The sequence below is a fragment of the Sylvia atricapilla genome, chromosome 17 (assembly GCF_009819655.1).
Source record: "Sylvia atricapilla isolate bSylAtr1 chromosome 17, bSylAtr1.pri, whole genome shotgun sequence".
Classification (NCBI taxonomy): Eukaryota; Metazoa; Chordata; class Aves; order Passeriformes; family Sylviidae; genus Sylvia; species Sylvia atricapilla.
The window spans coordinates 51,235-69,965 of NC_089156.1; the positions used below are offsets into that span (position 1 = coordinate 51,235).

At 43.8% G+C, this 18,731-nt stretch overlaps 1 protein-coding gene across 3 annotated transcripts in view; it reads right to left on the bottom strand.

Moving 5' to 3' along the window:
- Positions 1-18,731, bottom strand: part of MORC2 (MORC family CW-type zinc finger 2) — a 49,113-nt gene that overhangs the window by 18,380 nt on the left and 12,002 nt on the right. For 2 of the 3 annotated variants that reach the window (XR_010744904.1, XM_066331094.1), the window contains exons 5-10: positions 13,270-13,360; positions 11,551-11,659; positions 10,193-10,352; positions 10,000-10,111; positions 8,580-8,705; positions 4,293-4,372 (exon numbers count right to left, since the gene is read on the bottom strand). Coding sequence is in view for 2 of the 3 variants with exons in the window: in XM_066331094.1 (XP_066187191.1) it covers positions 4,293-4,372; positions 8,580-8,705; positions 10,000-10,111; positions 10,193-10,352; positions 11,551-11,659; positions 13,270-13,360 (678 nt within the window). In the remaining variant the exon portion in view is untranslated. Of the gene's footprint in view, positions 1-4,292; positions 4,373-8,579; positions 8,706-9,999; positions 10,112-10,192; positions 10,353-11,550; positions 11,660-13,265; positions 13,361-18,731 lie in introns of those variants that run through there. The other variant, XM_066331095.1, reaches the window with a different exon arrangement.

Consider the following 18,731-nt stretch of genomic DNA (forward strand, 5'->3'; position numbering starts at 1 on the left):
AAACGCTTTTATCTCTGATAATTGCTAATTTTTGCCTGGAAAAAAGACAAATCTGTGCAACACATTAAATAGGACCCAGCATTTGGAAAACCTACCCTGCATATGATCCTTGCATGCAAGAAACTTACCACATTAAAAAAATCTCCTTTTTGCCTCTCTCCTAGACAAACAGGAATGCTGATGATAGTTCTGTATCACTAAAGAGCAGGTTTATCACTAAGTAAACATCGTTTTCCGCAAGGAGAATGATCTGAGAGCAGTCCTGAGTAGAAGGACTTGGAGGTGCTTGTGGGTGAGAGATGGCAGTGCTCCAGCTGTTTGCACTGGCTTCCAGGAAGCCCCCATGCCCTGGGCTTGATCCCACAGCATGGGCAGCAGGGGAAGGGGTTGTGCCCCACCCAGGTGAGACCCCACTTGCAGAGCTGCCCCTAGCCCTGGGGCCCAGCACAGGAAGGACCTGGAGTTGCTGGAGTGAGTCCAGAGGAGACCATGGAGATGCTCCAAAGGCTGGAGTGCCTCTGCTCAAGACACAGCCTGGGAGAGCTGGGGGTGTCCAGCCCAGAGAAGGCTTCAGGGAGACTTTAGACAAAATTAGCTTTAAGATCTCTTCCAGTCCAAGTCATCCTGTAATTCTGTAATTTGGCAATACAAGGGGTGCATGCTGAGAGATAGCATAGCTCACACCAAGGCAAACAATGTCTGCACCCCCACACCTGGGGGTGCAGCAGCCTGGTTACAGAACACCCAGAAGCCATCTCCCTCCCTGCCCTCCTCACCAGGGAGATAAACTGTGGCTGTGGGACACTCTGAACAAGGAAACACACCAGTGGAGGAGTGACCTTGCCTAAGATTTACAAATGACAAGGTAAGGAAGAAGATGAAAGGCTAGCAGTTGGCACCTAGGGATTACCAATATATCTCCAAAAAGCAGCACTCAGTTGCCAGCCAGAAGAAAACTGGAGTCTGTAGCCAGTCAGTTCCTTTAGACCATTATGAAATCCCTTTTCCTTTTTACAGTGTCCAATTGGCAGTTTTGTTCAACTCATTCCCACAGCAGCATGCTCTGGGGTTCACAGCTGCTCACCAAGGACTGTGCTGTGTAACTAGCTGTCATCCAGAGACAGCGTGACTAAGTCAAGCCAACAGGAAGTTGAAGGCTATTAAAGCACTTGGTCCACTTCAACCAGGACTTGTAGGGAAGTTGCTGGTGGGCTAAACATATCTGTAGCTAGTGGAAAGAACACAGTGGTAACCCAAAAGGGCACAGGTCAAACCTAACACAGTGACAACTGAGACAGCTGACAGGGACCAATGCATTTACAGGGCTAAGGCCCCAAGGCATAAAGACGCGTGTCCTTTGCAGGACTATGAGCACGCAGCAGCTGGAATGCATATACACATCCTCCCAGGAGACAACAGGCATAGTGTACCCACGGCACTCCCAAGCAGGTCACTGATCCCACTGAAATAACCTGAAATAATACTTAGAGCAGCACAGAGCTGTTAGCTTCCAGTACTTGACACCTCTGTGACTCCAGAGTGAGGCAATGCCAATGCCAAGGTGCTTCAGTGCAGTACTCAGTCTCAGTTCAGAAGAACACAGAAAGCAGGTGATGGTCCTTCACAGCCACCTGGCCCAGGAACAGTACTTTTTTCCTAGGTCCATCCATACACTTAAAGGATTTGGATACTACAGCTTATTGCATGAGGCAGGAAGTTATTTCCTGGGGAATGAAAAGTGGCTTTTCCTCATCTTAAATATATGTATGTCTTCATTCCTGAGCCATGGCTCTTTTTAGATATGCCAAAGCCATGTCACCAATAGTCACTGCTTCCCATACATCTTCCCCCCTCCAGCTATTTTTTGGTTATCCTTCGATTCCACAAGCTCATAAGCTACTTCCAAAGACTCAGCAATCTCTCAGTCTGACTGCTTCCAACACATTCCTTGCAGGCAGGTATCTCTGGTATTCTGGAACTCCTATTTGCTCAGCTGAGACCCACCATTTCTCACAATGTACTCCTGGGTTTAAAAGAGCAAACTGCAAATCATTCCTGGGTGAGGATCCCTCTGGAGTACTGGAGACTATGAGAATTTAATAATTTCTACCAGCAGGAGAACAAGAAAGCTTGGTGGTACAGATTAAATATATTTTCCTGCAAGCAAAGCAATGAGATGTATGCCCCTGAGGATAATGCTCCAGGCATGCTTTAGTCCTGGAGGCTCCATGTGACCCAATCTTGCAGTAACAGTGTGAGGTCAGCTGGGAGTTTTCATCACAGTGTCCTAGGCCCCTTTGCTCAGCATCCTCTTTTCCCCAGACGCACCACGCCCATTCTGTGATCCCTGTGCTTCCTGAAGTACTGGGTTGGTTCGGTGATCCCTGCGCATCAGAAGCACTGGGTCAGTTCACAGAATCAATTAGGTTGGAAAAGACCTGAGATCATGGAATCCAACCTGTGACCAACACCACCATGTCAACTGGACCGTGGCACTAAGTGCCACATCCAGTCCTTCTTTAAATATCTTCAGGGATGATGACTCCACCACCTTCCTGGGCAGTCCATTCCAGTATCTAATGACCCCTTCTGTGACGAAATTAATCGTAATGTCCAACTTAAACCTCTCCAGGTGCACCTTCAGACTATGCCTTCTCATCCTGTGACTACGTGCCTGGGAGCAGAGGCCTATCCCCACCTGGCTACAGCCTCCTTTCAGGTAGTTTTACCTGAGCCTCTTTCTCCGCCACCCCAGCTCTCCTCATAGGACATGCACTCCAGACCATTCACCAGCTCTGTTGCCCTTCTCAGGACTCACTCTTAACACCTCAATGTCCTTTAAATGAGGGGCACAGAACTGTAGACGACACAGTACTTCAGGTGTGGCCTCAACAGTGCTGAGTACTGGAGCAGGGGAAGAACCACTTCACTGGTCCTACTGGCCACACTATTTCTAGCACAGGTCAGGATGCCATTGGCCTTCTTGGCCACCTGGGCACACTGCAGATTCAGTGATCTCTGCACACCCAAAGGCACCAGGCTGATTTGGTGATGGAAACATGGGACATTTTAGTGCCAGTGGGACCTGTTCTCAGCACTGGGACAACAGTGGGCACCATTTTTCAGTGCCAGACACTAAACTCCACTTTTAAGTGTCATGAAAGCCTCATCAGCTGCTTCAGGGAAGAAGCCTCTGTAAACCTGCTCTTTGCATCTTCTTGAAAAGCAATGGGAATGTGTGCTAATACCTGCCCTGGCTATAGGACTCAGTCTAAAAATAAATTCACCTGTGAGGATTGAGGCACACAATAAAATCTGCTTAAGCTTCATTTTATCAACTCTATCTTGCCAGGCTGTACTTCCTAAAGGAGGAACAGGGAACATGGCTCCTCTCCTTTGGGGCATAGTCACAGTCACACTGTCCTCTGTAATGCTGTACAGAATGTAGCATCATCCCTTCTGCATCTGACCTGCAGCCACACATATATATGCCTAAAGCAGCTCTGACACAGGGACAGAGGACACATGCCTCCAATGCCTGATTTATGCAGCTGAATTATGAAACCTGCCAGAAGAAACAGGTCACATATAAATCACTTACAACTTCCAAGATTATTCCTTCACTACAGCATTTTTCCATCGAGGGTTAGGGAGGGACACTGCTTTGTATGTTAAACTTCTGAAGCTTTAATGCAGTTATAATACAGTTTAATGCTGTATTTATATGCTTGTGTGATTTCTATATGCTGAATATCCATTAACGACAAACTGAGTTTTCCCTGAGGATTACAGGACTTAACAGGAAAGGAAGATTAGATGGGCAAAAGGTATGCCTGAAAGGGTTAAAACCAAACAAACCAGGGCTCCCTTGTACACTGAGACCAATCCCTTTACATTAAAGTGACAGAATAAAAATCTACTTTTTAAACTGCCTGAACAGGAAAGGCACAGAATGAAAACACAACCAAAAACTCAAAATATGTTAAAGGTGAGAGAAGAACTGCAGGGTGAAAGGCCTCAGCCAGGCTTCTGCTGGAGTGGGGGCAAACTGCTGGGACTCCAAGGGTTATCCTGTACATCTGCTACTCAGATGAAATCGTCTCTGGGAACAATGTACATTCCTTCCATTGCATGAATGTAGGTCTGTGTCATCACTAGTTGCTGCAATAATTAAGTTCCTGAGCAATCCCAATGATCCCAGAGGTGAGCAATTCCAGATCACAGCAATCAAGGGTTTGGTCCTTCCCTTAGCAAGAGCTGAATGAGGGCACATGCATACCCTGACAACTCACCTATCCTCGCCACGTGCTCTGCTTTCTTCACTTCTTGCTCTGCACGGTTCTTGAAACGGTTTGAAGTGTATTTGTACATCCTGTGATGATCAAAATTTATTAATCAGCAAACTCAGCAGTGAGGTCAAACCAAAATTTCATCACTGCACAAGAGAACAAGGTCCCCACATGCTACTCCCCAACAGATTCAATAAATGGAAGAGGTTTACATATCATGAACTGGACGTTTTTGGATGAAGCTAGGCAAAATCTTTTTGAGTCAGAGATGATTTAGTAGTAGCTGCAACCACAATATCATATCTTTTCCTGCATTAACCTGTGGGGATGAAATATATCCATATTCTTGTAGCAAATCTCAAGACTTAAAGAGACAATTTCATCAGAAATAGAAAGGAGGAGTGAATATATATGGAATGCTTCTCAAAACCCTCCCACCACAGTAAATAATCTTTCCTGCGAACAGCTGTCCACAGGTGCAGTCTGACATCTCACACAGGGCTAGCTCAAAGCAGAGCAACAATTAGACCAGAACTTCAAGTTTCAGGACACTTCTGTGTGCTTCACATCTAACTCACAACATTGTAAATTGTGCTGGAGATGGAGCATTTTGTTTCACCTTCCCTGCATAACATACCAAATACAGATCCAAATTCACTGACTGCTGCAGAGAGAGAGATGGGTATTTGTGAGGCAGAAGCTCATGGATGTGTATCACCTCCAAGCACGTCATGAGGAAAGATGATACCTAGGACAAGCAGAGCCTGCAGGAACTCAGATCACCTTAAGACACGAGGTTTTGCATATACCAAGAGGAGAATCCCAGCACAAATGGATGGGATAAATTTTTCCAGTATTAGCCAAAGCAAAAGCCACTAGAAATGCTGTTTTTACAGAGAGGCAAAAACACATGGGAACATTTGACTGATCAGCTGATTGGAATCACACTTAGATCCTAATGAGAGGCAAAATTTCTCCCAAATGGCAGATAAACTGCCAGAAATTGTGGGAAACAACCTTGTACTGATGAAAAGTATTGTTTAGGTTTGTTCCTGTGCATGAGCACACATGGATGTCAGTACTGACATCAGACATAGTCTCACCAACAGGAATCCCTTGCTTCCAAATCTAGAAAATTAATACCACAAGCACAGTTCCTGGAAATACATCTTGTTAAACTCATTTTCTGCTATTTATAGGGATTTCTTCCCTGGTGAAAAAGCAGGCAGGTGCTAAGACTTCCAGAAATCACAGCTGGTGATTTCATCATGTCAGGATCTACAGAGCCAGGATTTTGGTAGCGCGATCTCTAACCTATGCAGGGTTGATGAAAGCTGTCTGGGGTCAGGAGACAGCAGACTCTGAAAAGCCAGACTGCTTTCAACATGTTGGCATACCTACATTACTTCACCCACATCTTCCTGACTTTGAAGCAGAAAATAAAAAGACAGAGAAGCAGAGTGAAGCTGAATTATCCTCCCATGCCCAGCTCAGAGGGCAAGGTAGCACTTGGGGGGACTGTAGGGACACTTCTTCGCACTGCAAGCAACTGTGGGGTGTCCTAGATGATGGCACTATGAGCCATCACCGGCTTCAAGACACTGATTCCAACTGCCTTGAGTGTCCTTGTGGAGGCACATGCCTTGTATGTGGCCCAACTATTTCTACCTGCACAGCCCATACTGCTAAACAAGCTCCAACAGGTACTGGGGAAGAGAAGAGATGGAAGCAATCCTTCAGGAAACACAGGCAATTCCCAGGGAAGCTGGGAATGTGGTAACACAACTGCAAATGCTGGTGAAAGATCTGCACAAAATTGGCCCACCCCTGCCACCAGAATGTTATCGGCTGCAGAAAGGTGAGAAGCCTCTCCCACAGAAACAGGGGTGGTGATGAACAGAAAACAAGTGCTCTGCTCAGAAGATGCACTGTTATTCCTGAAAAATAGTGCAAGGGCTGCAAAATCTTTTTTTCAGTAAAGGCACTTACCCTAAATCCACAGTGGTTTTCCGTTCATTGTCCACTAACACCAACCCTGGAACCTACGGACAAGCCACTGTACAGGCTTTTCCTTCAGAGATAAAGGTAACCTGACTGACAGCAGGAGGGAGCCCCCTCTGAAAGAAAAGAGTCCTTCACATGTCCCACACAAGCACACCAGCTACTCAGGCTGTAAGGCAGCAGCACCTCCACTGTCTGTTCCCCATCCCTCTGCTTGACCAGGAAAGTTCAACACTTATCTGGCCCAGGCTACTGAAATAGAAGAAGAAACACAGCCATGCTAAAGAGCTGAGCATCACTGCTACATCAGCTGACCCCAAAGGAGCACCATAATGGAGGTCCCTGCCCCTGTGCATTCACACACAAAGTGACTGTACAAGTGCAAGGAATTAACCCAGTATTAACCTGCAGAGCACTCAAAGCCTAGTATATAAATGGGGATGGTGAGCTCTGGCTCCAATTCTAAAGTGAAAGTGAGGGCATAAGCAACCCTTTTCAGCAGGTTCAGGGAGAAAAATGTAAAAAAATCCCACAGCTATGGCACTAACTCCACTTTCAGAAGGACTTATTTACTGGTTTTCCCTTTGGAAAGAGCGACCCAGGGCAGATTTGACCTCTCCTCAGGAAAAAGACTGAGTTTCCTCAACCTGCCCAGGGCGCAGTGTGGCATCTACCCCAAGTGCTGTGCTGGCTCTCAGAACCCACAGTGAAGGCTTTGATGGTTTGTCCTGATGGCCATGCAGCTTCTGGAGCCCAAAGGTGGAATCGAGAAGTCCAGCCAGAAGGGAGCAGTCTGGACATTCTCCAGAGAGGCCCAGTAAAGCCACAATAATTGCCACAAGTCTGAGAAGATTTACACTGTGCTCTACAGTAAGGCCTTGCATAGTCTTTACTGCTCTGTTGCAGAAATGGGGATTTTAAATTAAATTAAATGTCTTTACAGTGTTTGGGAATTTGTACTGGCTTATCACCATAAGCAGATCTACAGGAGTCTGCTCAGATGTGGCACAAGCAGATCTGTGAGATACACCTGCCATCAGCACTAATCCATTTGGGTTCCTTAGAACAGACTACTGACCACTTGAAAAAGAAGACACTGAGGTAAATTAACATCTGGGCTGACCTGGGACACCTCATATTGTCATGATGCTGGCAGCATCACCCACAATGATGGCATCCTGTCTAGGAGTCTTGCAAGAAGCTTGTCACCTATGAGATAAAAACCTGTGTCCTTCTCTAGTTTCTCTCCCTAGTACTTTTGATGGACTACAGAACAAGAGAAAGGAGCACAAGGCCCTCACATGCAGGTAAAACACAGTCAAAAATGTGGAAATCCAGAGATTCTCTACCCAGTAAATCAGGATTTACAGTGGCAAGTTCCCCGCTTTCTAAAGGGAAACAATTGGCCTGGCCAGCATGAGGAAAGTGGGTGTAACATTCTTTTATTTTGCCGAGGTTTCTGATACCATTTCACACAGTCTCACATAAGGAGCTGAGGAAGTCTAAGTTTAAATCCAGCCAGGCTCTTCAGGCACTGTCAGTGGTGTGACACTGGCCTGTGGCTGCTAACAGTACCTGGCAGGCTGAGTGAGCCCAAAATGCTATACTAAAAAATCCACAAATACTCTACAAAATTACTACTATTTTATCCAAATAAATTATGCCAGGGTATCTAGAATGCAGACTGTGTGCTCCCAGAGAATCTGCCTCAAGCAGACTTAAATACAGGTATCCCTTTCCCCTCCCATCCCAGTAACCTTTTCCAGTCTCTGTTCAGCCACCTGACAGCACGCTACAGCTCACTGTCACATTTTTGTTTAAAGACATTTAAAAGGAATATATGGAAAGCTTTTTCTCAATCTCTATTCAAACCTAGATTAGCTACATGTAAAAGCAAGTGTTTCAAAGCACTCAGTCTAGTTTTTTTGGAAATAATCCTAACACCCACCATATATATTTCTGTTTTCTGCTGCTCAAAAAACCAACACAGTTAGCCAACAGTTTTGTGTGAGTATGGCATTTCATACAACCAGGATCTTAATCTGTTTGCTCTGAAAGGGAGTCAAATTGCACCAATGACTCATGCAATTTTCAAAGGCATTAGATTTTCCTCTATGTTTCTCTCTTCCCATTATGTCAACAACACATGCCATTCTCTTACGGTCTTATTCTGTGGCTTTAAGGTTAGGAATGGAATTACACAGGATACACCTGGAGAGCAAAACACTACACCTTTTCTCCAACTCCAAATGGTCCCACACATCCACAGATTTTTGATCCAACACTTACCTTGGTTTGTAGAGGCAGCATGAGAGTCGTTTGGTTTGTACTTTGTGTCCATTGATGAAGATTCTCATCCTGGGATCAATATAAAGCACAGCAGCATAGGCACGGAAGGAGCGGCGCTCCGGCTTCCTGCAAGAGAGCCATCTACTTTAGAGCAAGCCCAAGAGATACCCTCAGCAAAACAGGCAGGTGTAAGAAAAGATCTTTCTATTTTAATTACCATGAAGCTACATTAAGCAAAGCTTTTTAAAAGTTTTTTTGCTACCTGTATCTTCTCCACACTCTTTGTTGAGTTGTACATCATAACTACTGCTACATCACACTGATACATGTTACTGCAGCCTGAAGAGGTAGTTTGAATACATCTGGATAATAATGGCCGAATACAGATGTATTATTATACATCTGGATAATAATGCATCTGGATAATAGTGGATTATTTAACACTAAAATTGTGCCCACCTACCAAAGCTTTTCTACCTTTCAGTGAGTCAGCAGTACACTGACACAGAACCTGCACTAGTCACCGACACACGTGGTACCACAACATCAGAAGAAAGAAGCAGTGATCAGTGGCAATCATGCATGCCTTACAAACAGGCACTAAAGATGTTGAGATCCCTTAGAGGGCCCCCAAGGAACTTCCTCAGTATCATCACTCTAATACATATTCAAAGCTGCTTTACAGGGTCTAAAACTTCCTAAGGAAAATTCAAGCACTTCAGGGAAGAAGCATGTCATCTCATCAAAAAGGTAAAGCTTGCTAGTTGTGCCCATGGAGCTCTGGCATTTAATCAAGCATTTGGCTCATTTCAGCTCAGTTTTTCATTTCCAGGCTACAGGTGATCAACTCAGCAAACACTCAGCTCTCTCTAAACAGGGCTCTGTGCTCCTCCAGCTGCCCTCTGAACACATCCTTCTTGCCCCTCTCCAAGGAGGAGTGCTCCCTGCTCCCTGACAGATGTGATGATACACTCCACCTGCCTCCCGCACCATCCACCCACTGAGGAGCTGACCTACACAACACCTCATGTTCTGCCACAAAATCACAAAACTGAACAGCAGTTTGGGAGCAGCAGTGACGCACAACCAGCTCTCATTATGAAGAAAAGATCCTTGATAGGAGTAGAAAAGGAAACATATAGCTTAGGGCTCCTTTATATATGGTGCCTAAATGACACTGAGTCTGCTGCTTTAGCTAAGCTGAGATTAGCCAGCGCAGGAGTTCACTCCAAACACACAGCCACAACACCCTTGGGCTGACACACATATGTAAAAGAACAAATTGCTAAAGAACAAACTATGGGTATTCTAAATTCCCTAATTCACTACAAAAAGAGAAGCTTAAAAAAACCCTATGCACAGTATATAGCCAAACCCTACATGAAATTTGATCAGGGCCTGTTACAACAGTCACACTTACGTTCCCTCTGGGGGTGTTTCTGCCATCTGAATATCTTGAGGGTCAGAAGTCACATCCAGCTCTGGCTCTCCATTATCCATTAGTTTGAGGTTAAAGATGATCACCAGGGTGCCTGAGCAAGTAACAAGTCAACCAGGTGAATTCCAGCCAAACCCCAAATACCTCACTTGTGACCTGCACCATCCACAGGTACCTTTCTCAGTACGTATCTTATTGAACTGGTCCATCACTTCCCGTTCTGATTTGAAAGGGGAATACTTGTAAATGAGCTCCGTCTCAATAGCAAATTTCTCCATGTTGTCCGTCATGGGTTCACAGCTCCGTGCGTTCCAGGTGGGGAGGGGAACGATGACCTGCAAATCCCATTGCATTCAGAGTGACTCAGGCTCTCCCACTCCAGTCAGCCCCTCCTCCAGGTCATGGTCCAATGACTTACCCTCCTGACAGCCCCCTAAGCCACCATGAGAATCCTTTCCAGTTTTTCAGTAGTTTGCATGTCTGCCAAATGCTCATAGACCCTCTTTGCCAGCCTCTGAGTTGCCTTTTTACAATACCAGTCTCAGAGTGAACCATTCCCAAGTGACATGTATAGTACTGGCCACTCACACACTCAATGACCTTTTTCCCCTTCTGATGTAGCAACTTCTGTAACACTAAAAAAACCACTCTGGGTCAATTTCTGTCTTGAACTCAGATATCCTTCACTCATATTTATCCTGATCTCAGTCTTTGATTTTTTTAAAGGATGCTAGCAAGGTGGTTTCTGCCATTTAGAACAAAAATACAGACAGAATTATACACTGCAGTTGCACATCAAGGACACAAATGCCATTCCAGAACTGTAGCCAAGCCAAAAAAGCAGCCAGAATTGCTGCAGGAATTAGAATTACTTTACTGTTCCCAACCTGCTTCAGTCATGAGCTGGCTACCAGCATGCACTGCCCCTCTCCAGCTTCTCTGCACAGGTTCCTTCAATCCCTCCCTCACAAAGGAAGACACTTTCTGAGATACCACCCAGTGCAAATTTAAAACTTTTAATTATCAACCTTGCCTGGAACAACAATGCCTGAGTTACCTATTATAATATACATGTTTTTCATAAGTAGAACTACATTGACTTTTTATTAAAAATCAAAAATATCTGTACGAAGAAACAGAGCTGCAGTTAATAATCTGTGGGTAGCAACCTCAAACACCTTTAATTGTCTACACAAAATCAATTCATAGCAGTAAAATTCAATACATCTCAAACTCAAACTTTGTGGGAAAAGGAAAATGCAAGATGTGCGGGCATGTCCTGAACTTAGCATAAGCACACCTTTAAGTGACTGAAACAAGCCCTTCAAACTTCTCAACTAGAATTAAAACCAAAAGGGAAAAAAATTCTGCTGACTTTGCAGAAGCCCTACAAGCATAATTCCAAAAGAAAACCATACACTGATCCCACCAGAGTCACAACCAGCCCTGATACAGACTCTTCTGTGAGAGCTGGGCAAGTTCAGGTGAGGCAGCACTCACTATATTAGTTTATTACAAGTCGCATATGCAAACCTCATCGATGCCTTCTTCCTCATGGAATGTCCGTGACAAGAGGAGGCAAGTCATGGTGTTATCTTTCTTTGTGAACAGGATAAAATCCTTCCCAATCCGCATGGAACCCCTGTAGACAGAGGTCAGACTGTATGTTACACCTGATGGACCACACTACTGAGCTTTCTTCCCATTATGTTCAGTTATGTGATACCAAAACCAGGTTAGGCAGAAGGGCTGAAACAGCAACTACCATTTCTCTCTAAACATCTCATTCCTTTCAGAAGGCATAACAATCTGGGAACTTTCACAGTGTTTCAAAACATTTGACACTAGTCACAATTAAAAGGTGCACAGCACTGCAGACTCATATTATGTAGAAAGTTCAAACAAAAAATTTTTAAAAAATTAAAAAAGACAACTGAGGTGAGATGTGACAATAATCTTCAAATCTCTGAGCAGAAATGTCAGTGAGAAAGCAAGCACATGCCTCATTACACTGTACCTAAAATCAAGTGCAGCAGTCTGGAGACAGAAAATTCATTTCCTACCCTAACTAAAGCCTCACTGACACTTCAGCTAAGGCAGCTTAGTATCCTGCTGTCACAAAAAGGGACAGTCCCCTCTTCCTCCCCACTCCCCTATCCCAAATAATGTTTTTGCATCTTCTCTATCTTTTCTACCAAGTTATCCTGTTACCAAACTCATCCAAAACACCTTAGCAGATAACAATTAACATTGCTCTGAAAGAAGTATTAGTGTTATGTCAGTGCATTTCTCTTCAGATTGGCTTAAGTCCATACCACAGCAATATCATAACCCACCCTTCACATGCTGGAGCTTAAGGCAGCATTTCTCAGATAAAATACAGTATGCCTCTTGCTCAAGGTTAAGAAAGGACAGAGATCTATCCCAGAAGCATACAGTCAGGATCTGGGATCTGTCCTGCACTGCAGCTGAACCAACAGTGTCTTAAGATCTCTGAATCCTGGATATTTTTCCCCCCAGTTTAGAGTCCCATTGATTTCCCAGTAGAAAGCATATAATCAAGCCACATGAGTGAGCACACAGCAGAACAGCCAGAGTAAGTCACAAAGCCCTATAACTTTTCCAAAGACACAGCAAACTTCTTCCTCTTTCCTAGCAAAACCACTCCAGCCAGTAGGATTCCCTTCCCACATGTGCTCCTCTGCACTTAATCTCACCCCTCCTCTCATTGCTTCCATCATTCCCCTTCTGCCTGAACAAATTTGTTCATTTGTTTCATTTAAGAACAAAAAGAAAAGGTTTAAGTCCATCTGCCTTGCACCTGAAGACAAGCTTCCTGTTGTAAGGCTCCAGCACTAGTTTGCTCAAATTGTACTACCTGACTGTAACAGGGAGATTACCATTTTGTTTCCAGCTCTTCCATTATTTTCCCTGAGCTCTGACCTGTACCCTTTGCCTTATGGAAACAGTGCCAAACCACTTTCATCAGCCTTCTTGGCCACTGGAAAACTACAGTAGATGTTGACAGAGCTCCTGTCTACCAAACCAGGGGATCTTGGAGTTCATCTGCAGTTTTTTTGTTTGTTTTGTTTTGTTGGGTTTTTTGTTTGTTTGTTTGGTTTGTGGTTTTTTGGTGTTTTTTTTTTTTTTTTTAACCTGGGGAAAAAGCTATAAACTTCTGAGCAAAAAGTACATCGATCACCTGGATTATGACCTCCCCAAGTTCAGGAGGCTGGCTCTTGTTGTACCTACGATTTCAAGCCGTTCCCATACTGCCCGATTTGAGTGGACTCAGGTGATCGCTTGGCTGATTTACCAAACTGGATAACACTGGCAGCTTCATCTGCAACAAGAGACAGGGAACAAAAAAGGCTTATTTCAGTGTACAGATACACACACACTTATTTTAGATAAAGAAGGAAGATAACTCCTTCACCACTGGAAAGAGGCCAGAAAAGAGGCCAGAAGCCCAAGCTGAAGTTCTATCCTGAAGCTGGACCAGAGCCCTACGAGATACATGCTGCTTGAGGGCCCCGATGTTACCAGAAGCTTTATACAGGTGCCATGATGCTGACAAAGAGTTTTAAGTTTCAGTCTAGTTCACTGTCCCATCTGAACTGCATGAAGCTGTTTCTTTTGGGAAAAAAATCCACAAAAATGGTCTATTGTGTTCACCACAGTTATCAATTCTCATAAATTAAGACCCTAGGACGCAGTAGGTGCGTTGCACTCCATGTCCCATTGACAGCAAACACTTCAGAGCATTGCCATTAGAGCCTAAGTCAGGACTACTAAAAAGATCAGGAATCAAGAATAAACACTATTTCTTCACAGTACTGAACTGAACACTATGGTTAGTTAAAGCACTAGTAGGGCACAAGCTAACTTTGGCAGCAGATTGCCGGAGCCCTGGCAGCAGGACAGCTGGGGAGAAAGTCAACACAAGCAGGTCCTACAGCAATTAGCAGAGGATTTCATTAGCACAGGACAAAATCAAAGGACACAATGGCTTTACAGCTGAGAGGGTCTGTCATTTTTAGTTCCAGCCTTTCTATTGTTCAAAGGATAAAGCCTTTTCACATCATCCCTAGGACAGGATGATTCCTTGCCCTTCCCCCAAGAGAGAGTAATAATTTCACCAGAGTTTACTAGGAGAAATAAAGTTTAATTCCAGAGAAAAGTGCCTTATTGTGAGGGCTAAAAACAAATGCATACACAAGCAACAAGGGAGCACAAGACATCACTCAACCCACCAAGCCAACTACAGGGAGGTTGAGCCCATGGACAAGCTAGATTTCAGCACACAGGAGATTCACACAGGCAGATCAGCATTAACCAGTTTTACAGTAAAATATTCAGTACTAACACTACCGGTCTGACATGACATCATTGAGCTGGTGTCAGAATGCCATTTTCAGTTTAAGTTATATTCAGGTTTAAAGACACAAATACAGGACAACAACTGTGCAAACACCTCGTTGCCTAAACTGCAGTTTTTCTCATTGGAGCTCCACAGCCATTCCAGAAACAGCTTTGGACTGCATAAGGGTACCTCTCTCTTCCCTTGAGCCTACAGTAGTATTTTTTAGCCAGAGAAAGAATACATTGGAATGTCTTGTATTTGAGATCTGGGTAAGGATGTTGGTAATGATATTATTATTACTCTAACTACTATTACTGTGTTATTTTTAAAGCCTGGTAAGGAAAGCAGATAGGAGATATTTTAAACAAGAAGGACTATTGGAACCCTTTTGCTCAACAAACATTTTTCAGTAACTATTTTTAAGAAAATTTTAGAAAGCCTACAAAGGGTAAAAAGTAATTATCCAAAGCACTTCCCCTCTCAGGAAAGGTGACCAGATGGTTTATCACTCAATGCTGGATGTCTGAAACCACCCTATCGTGACTCTTCTTTCAGGGCAGAGGGATGAAGGTGATGTTGAGCAGAGGGGACTGTGAAGGTAGCACCTCTCTCCAGGCTGTCTTTAAGAGAGATTTAATGCTTATATCCTCCCAAGAATCAAGACAGAATTTAATTTTTTCCAGCTCTTCATAGGCTCTCAAGGGTGTTTCACTTAAGGCTGTTTTAGTCACACTATTTTTGCTTTGTTGTGCCTCAGATTTACTGGATTAAAAAAAGTCGAATTCCTCAGCAAGAAAAATGGGGGAGGGAGGTCTACAAAAAAAACAAAGAGAAAAAACAAGCTGAAGAAATTCACTTAACATGGGTCAAGATAGCAGGTTGATCTTCAAAGCCCAAGAAATCAAGGGCACATATAAAAGGATTCTTCATAAGAAACACTAGATGCCCAGATGAAGGAAACGGTGGATGGAGCTGTTCAGCTCCTGAGTGTTTCTGAAGTCAGACACTCCTTTTCTCATTAAGCAGAGTCCTCTTACATCTCCCAAGTTCTTCAGCTGAGAACGCTTAAAGAAAGTCCCAATCTGAGTAGAGAAAATTATACTTCCTGCCTTCTCCACAAAATCACCTGCTATATTCACATTAGGTGGAATACTTGCAGTGGACTCAACAGCATAATCAAAAGATATCCCAGAGCTAAAGGATTTAATTCACTACCTGGGGGAAATTAGCCTAAAGCCAAGTTGAATTTTCCTGAGGATAGGGGAACAAAGGAGAAGCTGTGAGGTCCTTTGTCACTGTAACAAACACAGGACACCATCCCCACTTGGGGCAACGACTGGAAACAGACAGTGACTGACAAATCACTTTGATATATGTTCCCATAATTTATTTTAAAAATCTGTTAACTTCAGAGGAAATATCAATGTTTAAGTTAAAGATTTAACCTTAAACAAGGTTAAAGACCCATTTTCTCCTGAGAATGGTGTAGACTGCTCCCCTGAAAGCAGCCCTCAAGACTCATTGTCCACACACACAAGTGTGTACACACTCTAAAGCAGGAATTTGACTTCCAACTAAACAGTGTTTCTCACCATTGTGAGCCTTGGATAAACAGTATTTTAAAAATACCAGACCTAATAAAGCAACCAAGACACTACTAAATTAACTGCTTCCATCAAAACAAAATCTGTTTGAGCTTCCAAACTTCAAAAATACAGTTGAAAAAAGCAAGGCCTGATATATTTACTTCAACCTCAAAAAGCAATGGAACAAGCCCTCTCTAGAAGTGTAAGAAGCCAGACAAGGCAGGTGACTGGGCTAAGTCTGCAGAGATTTACAAAGGCAAGTCACACTCGACTGATTTGATCACCTTCTACAAGGCAGCACTTTCTGTCCATATGGAGAGAGCAGTGGGTGTTACTTGGCTGGACTTGAACAAAATGTTGGACATAGTTTACCACAGCCTGCTCCTGGACAAACTGGGGAGACACAGCCCAGGCAAGTGGTATACAAAACAAGTAGGGAACTGGCCCATGGGTCATCCTTAGAAGTGATCATCAATGATTTTCACTCTGGCTGGCAGCCTGTCACAAGCTGAGATCCCAGGAACTGATGCTATGCCCTGCATTCCTCAACATCTCCATAAAGGATCTCGATATTGGGGTGTTTTTGCACCCTCACCTCACATAAGGAATGCTTTTCTTAGACACCTGGACAGGCTGGAATAGTGGGCAAGCAAGACTGTGTCTGAAGGGAAGTGTAAAGCCCTGCATCTAGCGTTAAATAACCCAAGAGCCCAACACAGACTGGAATCTGCAGGCTGGGAGGAGCAGCCTGGCTGGAAGCGTCCTGGTGGAACAAGCTGAGTATGATCCAGCAGTGTCCCACAGCAGCAACTGAGGCAAACAGGATCCTGGACTATATCCACAGGGACATTGCCAAAGAGATGGAAATGTGATTATCCCCCTCAACTTTGTGTTTGTCAGCACTACTCCACCCACAGTACTGCGTCCAGTTCTGTCTCCTCAATTCAGGAAAGAAGTCTGCAGACAGACTAAACAGGGTGCAAAGGAGGTGATCAGAAGGCTGCAGAATCTGCCCTGTGAGGAGAATTAGGTCTCCTTCCTTGAGAAGAAAGGACCCAGGGAGGATTTCATCATAGTAATACAGTACTTGAATAGGTACTTGGAGGCTCTCCCTTCCCTAGAGGCCACAGGAAAAAGAGGCAACAGATACAAGTTGCACTGGGAGAGGTTTCTTCTTAAAATAAGTAAGAAATATTTTTAGAGATCTATCAGTCATTTAATCAATCACTGGAACAACCTCACCAGGTATGTGGTGGAGTCCCCATCACCGGAGAGACACGGTGCTAAATCATCTCTTCCCTTTCCCATGACAGGCTGGAACAAATGATATTTGAGGTACTTTCCAACCTGAGGATTTCTATGATAAAAATGCCAGGTAGATACTTATTTTCTTCAATTGCTTAAGAATAAAACTACAGTCACTTCCTAAACTAGCTGTTATACTTTCTCCACATGCAAGTTGATCCATTGAATGATTCAACCTGTATTTTGATTCATTAAATTCACACAGCACTTTCAGAGCCTGACAGTAGGTAAAATTTCAAGCCTGAGTAGCGATGTCACTGATAGTATGATAAATCTTATGTGCTGAATGAGATCTATTGTTTGGTTTTCTACATACTCCTATCTAGTTCCTTACAAAAAAGCCAAACTTTTGAGTCAGTACTATTATTGTCTGTGTTGGGGGCAGAGGGTATTTACTGGATAATAATACATTTTCTAATACTGGAAATTAAGAAGAGGTTCTTCAAAAGGGTGGTCAGGCACTGGAACAGGCTCCCCAGGGCAGTGGTCATGTTCTCAAGCCTGACAGCTCCAGGAGCATTTTGACAACTCTCTCAGACACAGGGTGGAATTCTGGGATGCCCTGCGCAGGGCAAGGAGCCAGACTCCCTTGTGGACCCCTTCCAACTCAGAAGATTCTACAATTGTGATACCTCTCTGCAGGACATGATGGTTCTTTTGAAAAGAGCTGTCCTGTGACATCACTGAATCTTCAGACCTTATGATAACTCATTACTATAATGCGAGATGTTTGCAGCTTGAGTACAAATGTATTTTGATCTTGAGACCACAAAACCCAGAGTGATCATTAAGAGAGCCAATGCAGTGAGTAGTGAAGGCAAATGCAGCAGGTATCACTGCACAAACAACCCTAAATTTTAGAAATGAGGAGCTGTCATTTGGTTTGCTAATCAGAAGCCATCAGACAGAGCACTCAAATCTGACCAACAGACTCACTATACCCTTCTGTTTCCAGAGACTGCCAGACAAATCTAGAATTGTGCAAGACCAAAGAGAACAGCAACAAAACAGAGTAACATAGAGAATGTGTTACTAGAACAGTTAGCTTGAGTCCTTCAGCCCTTCCCTCCATTTAGAAGTGCCCAGACACAACTGGGTTTATTCACTGATGATCTCCAGATCCAGCCTTCCAAGCCATCCTTTCAGTTGGGTTGGAAAGATTCCATGGTAGCATGGACTCCAACAGCACTACAGTAAGTAAAGGAGTGATACTTTTTAACATGTCAGCTTTATGTACAATAACAACAATTTTTAATTAAACATATCATGCACAAAAATAAAACACTCCCAAGATCCATGATTTCTGTTGAATTAGGGTCTGTATAAAGGAAAAAAGGTCCAATAAAAGATTTTCTACTGACATCTCTTCAAGTCAGACAGAACATCTTCAGGATATCTTTAAAACTGGTAGACCCTGCATTACAAGGAATTAAAGCTCAGATCCCTACAGCCACAGATGG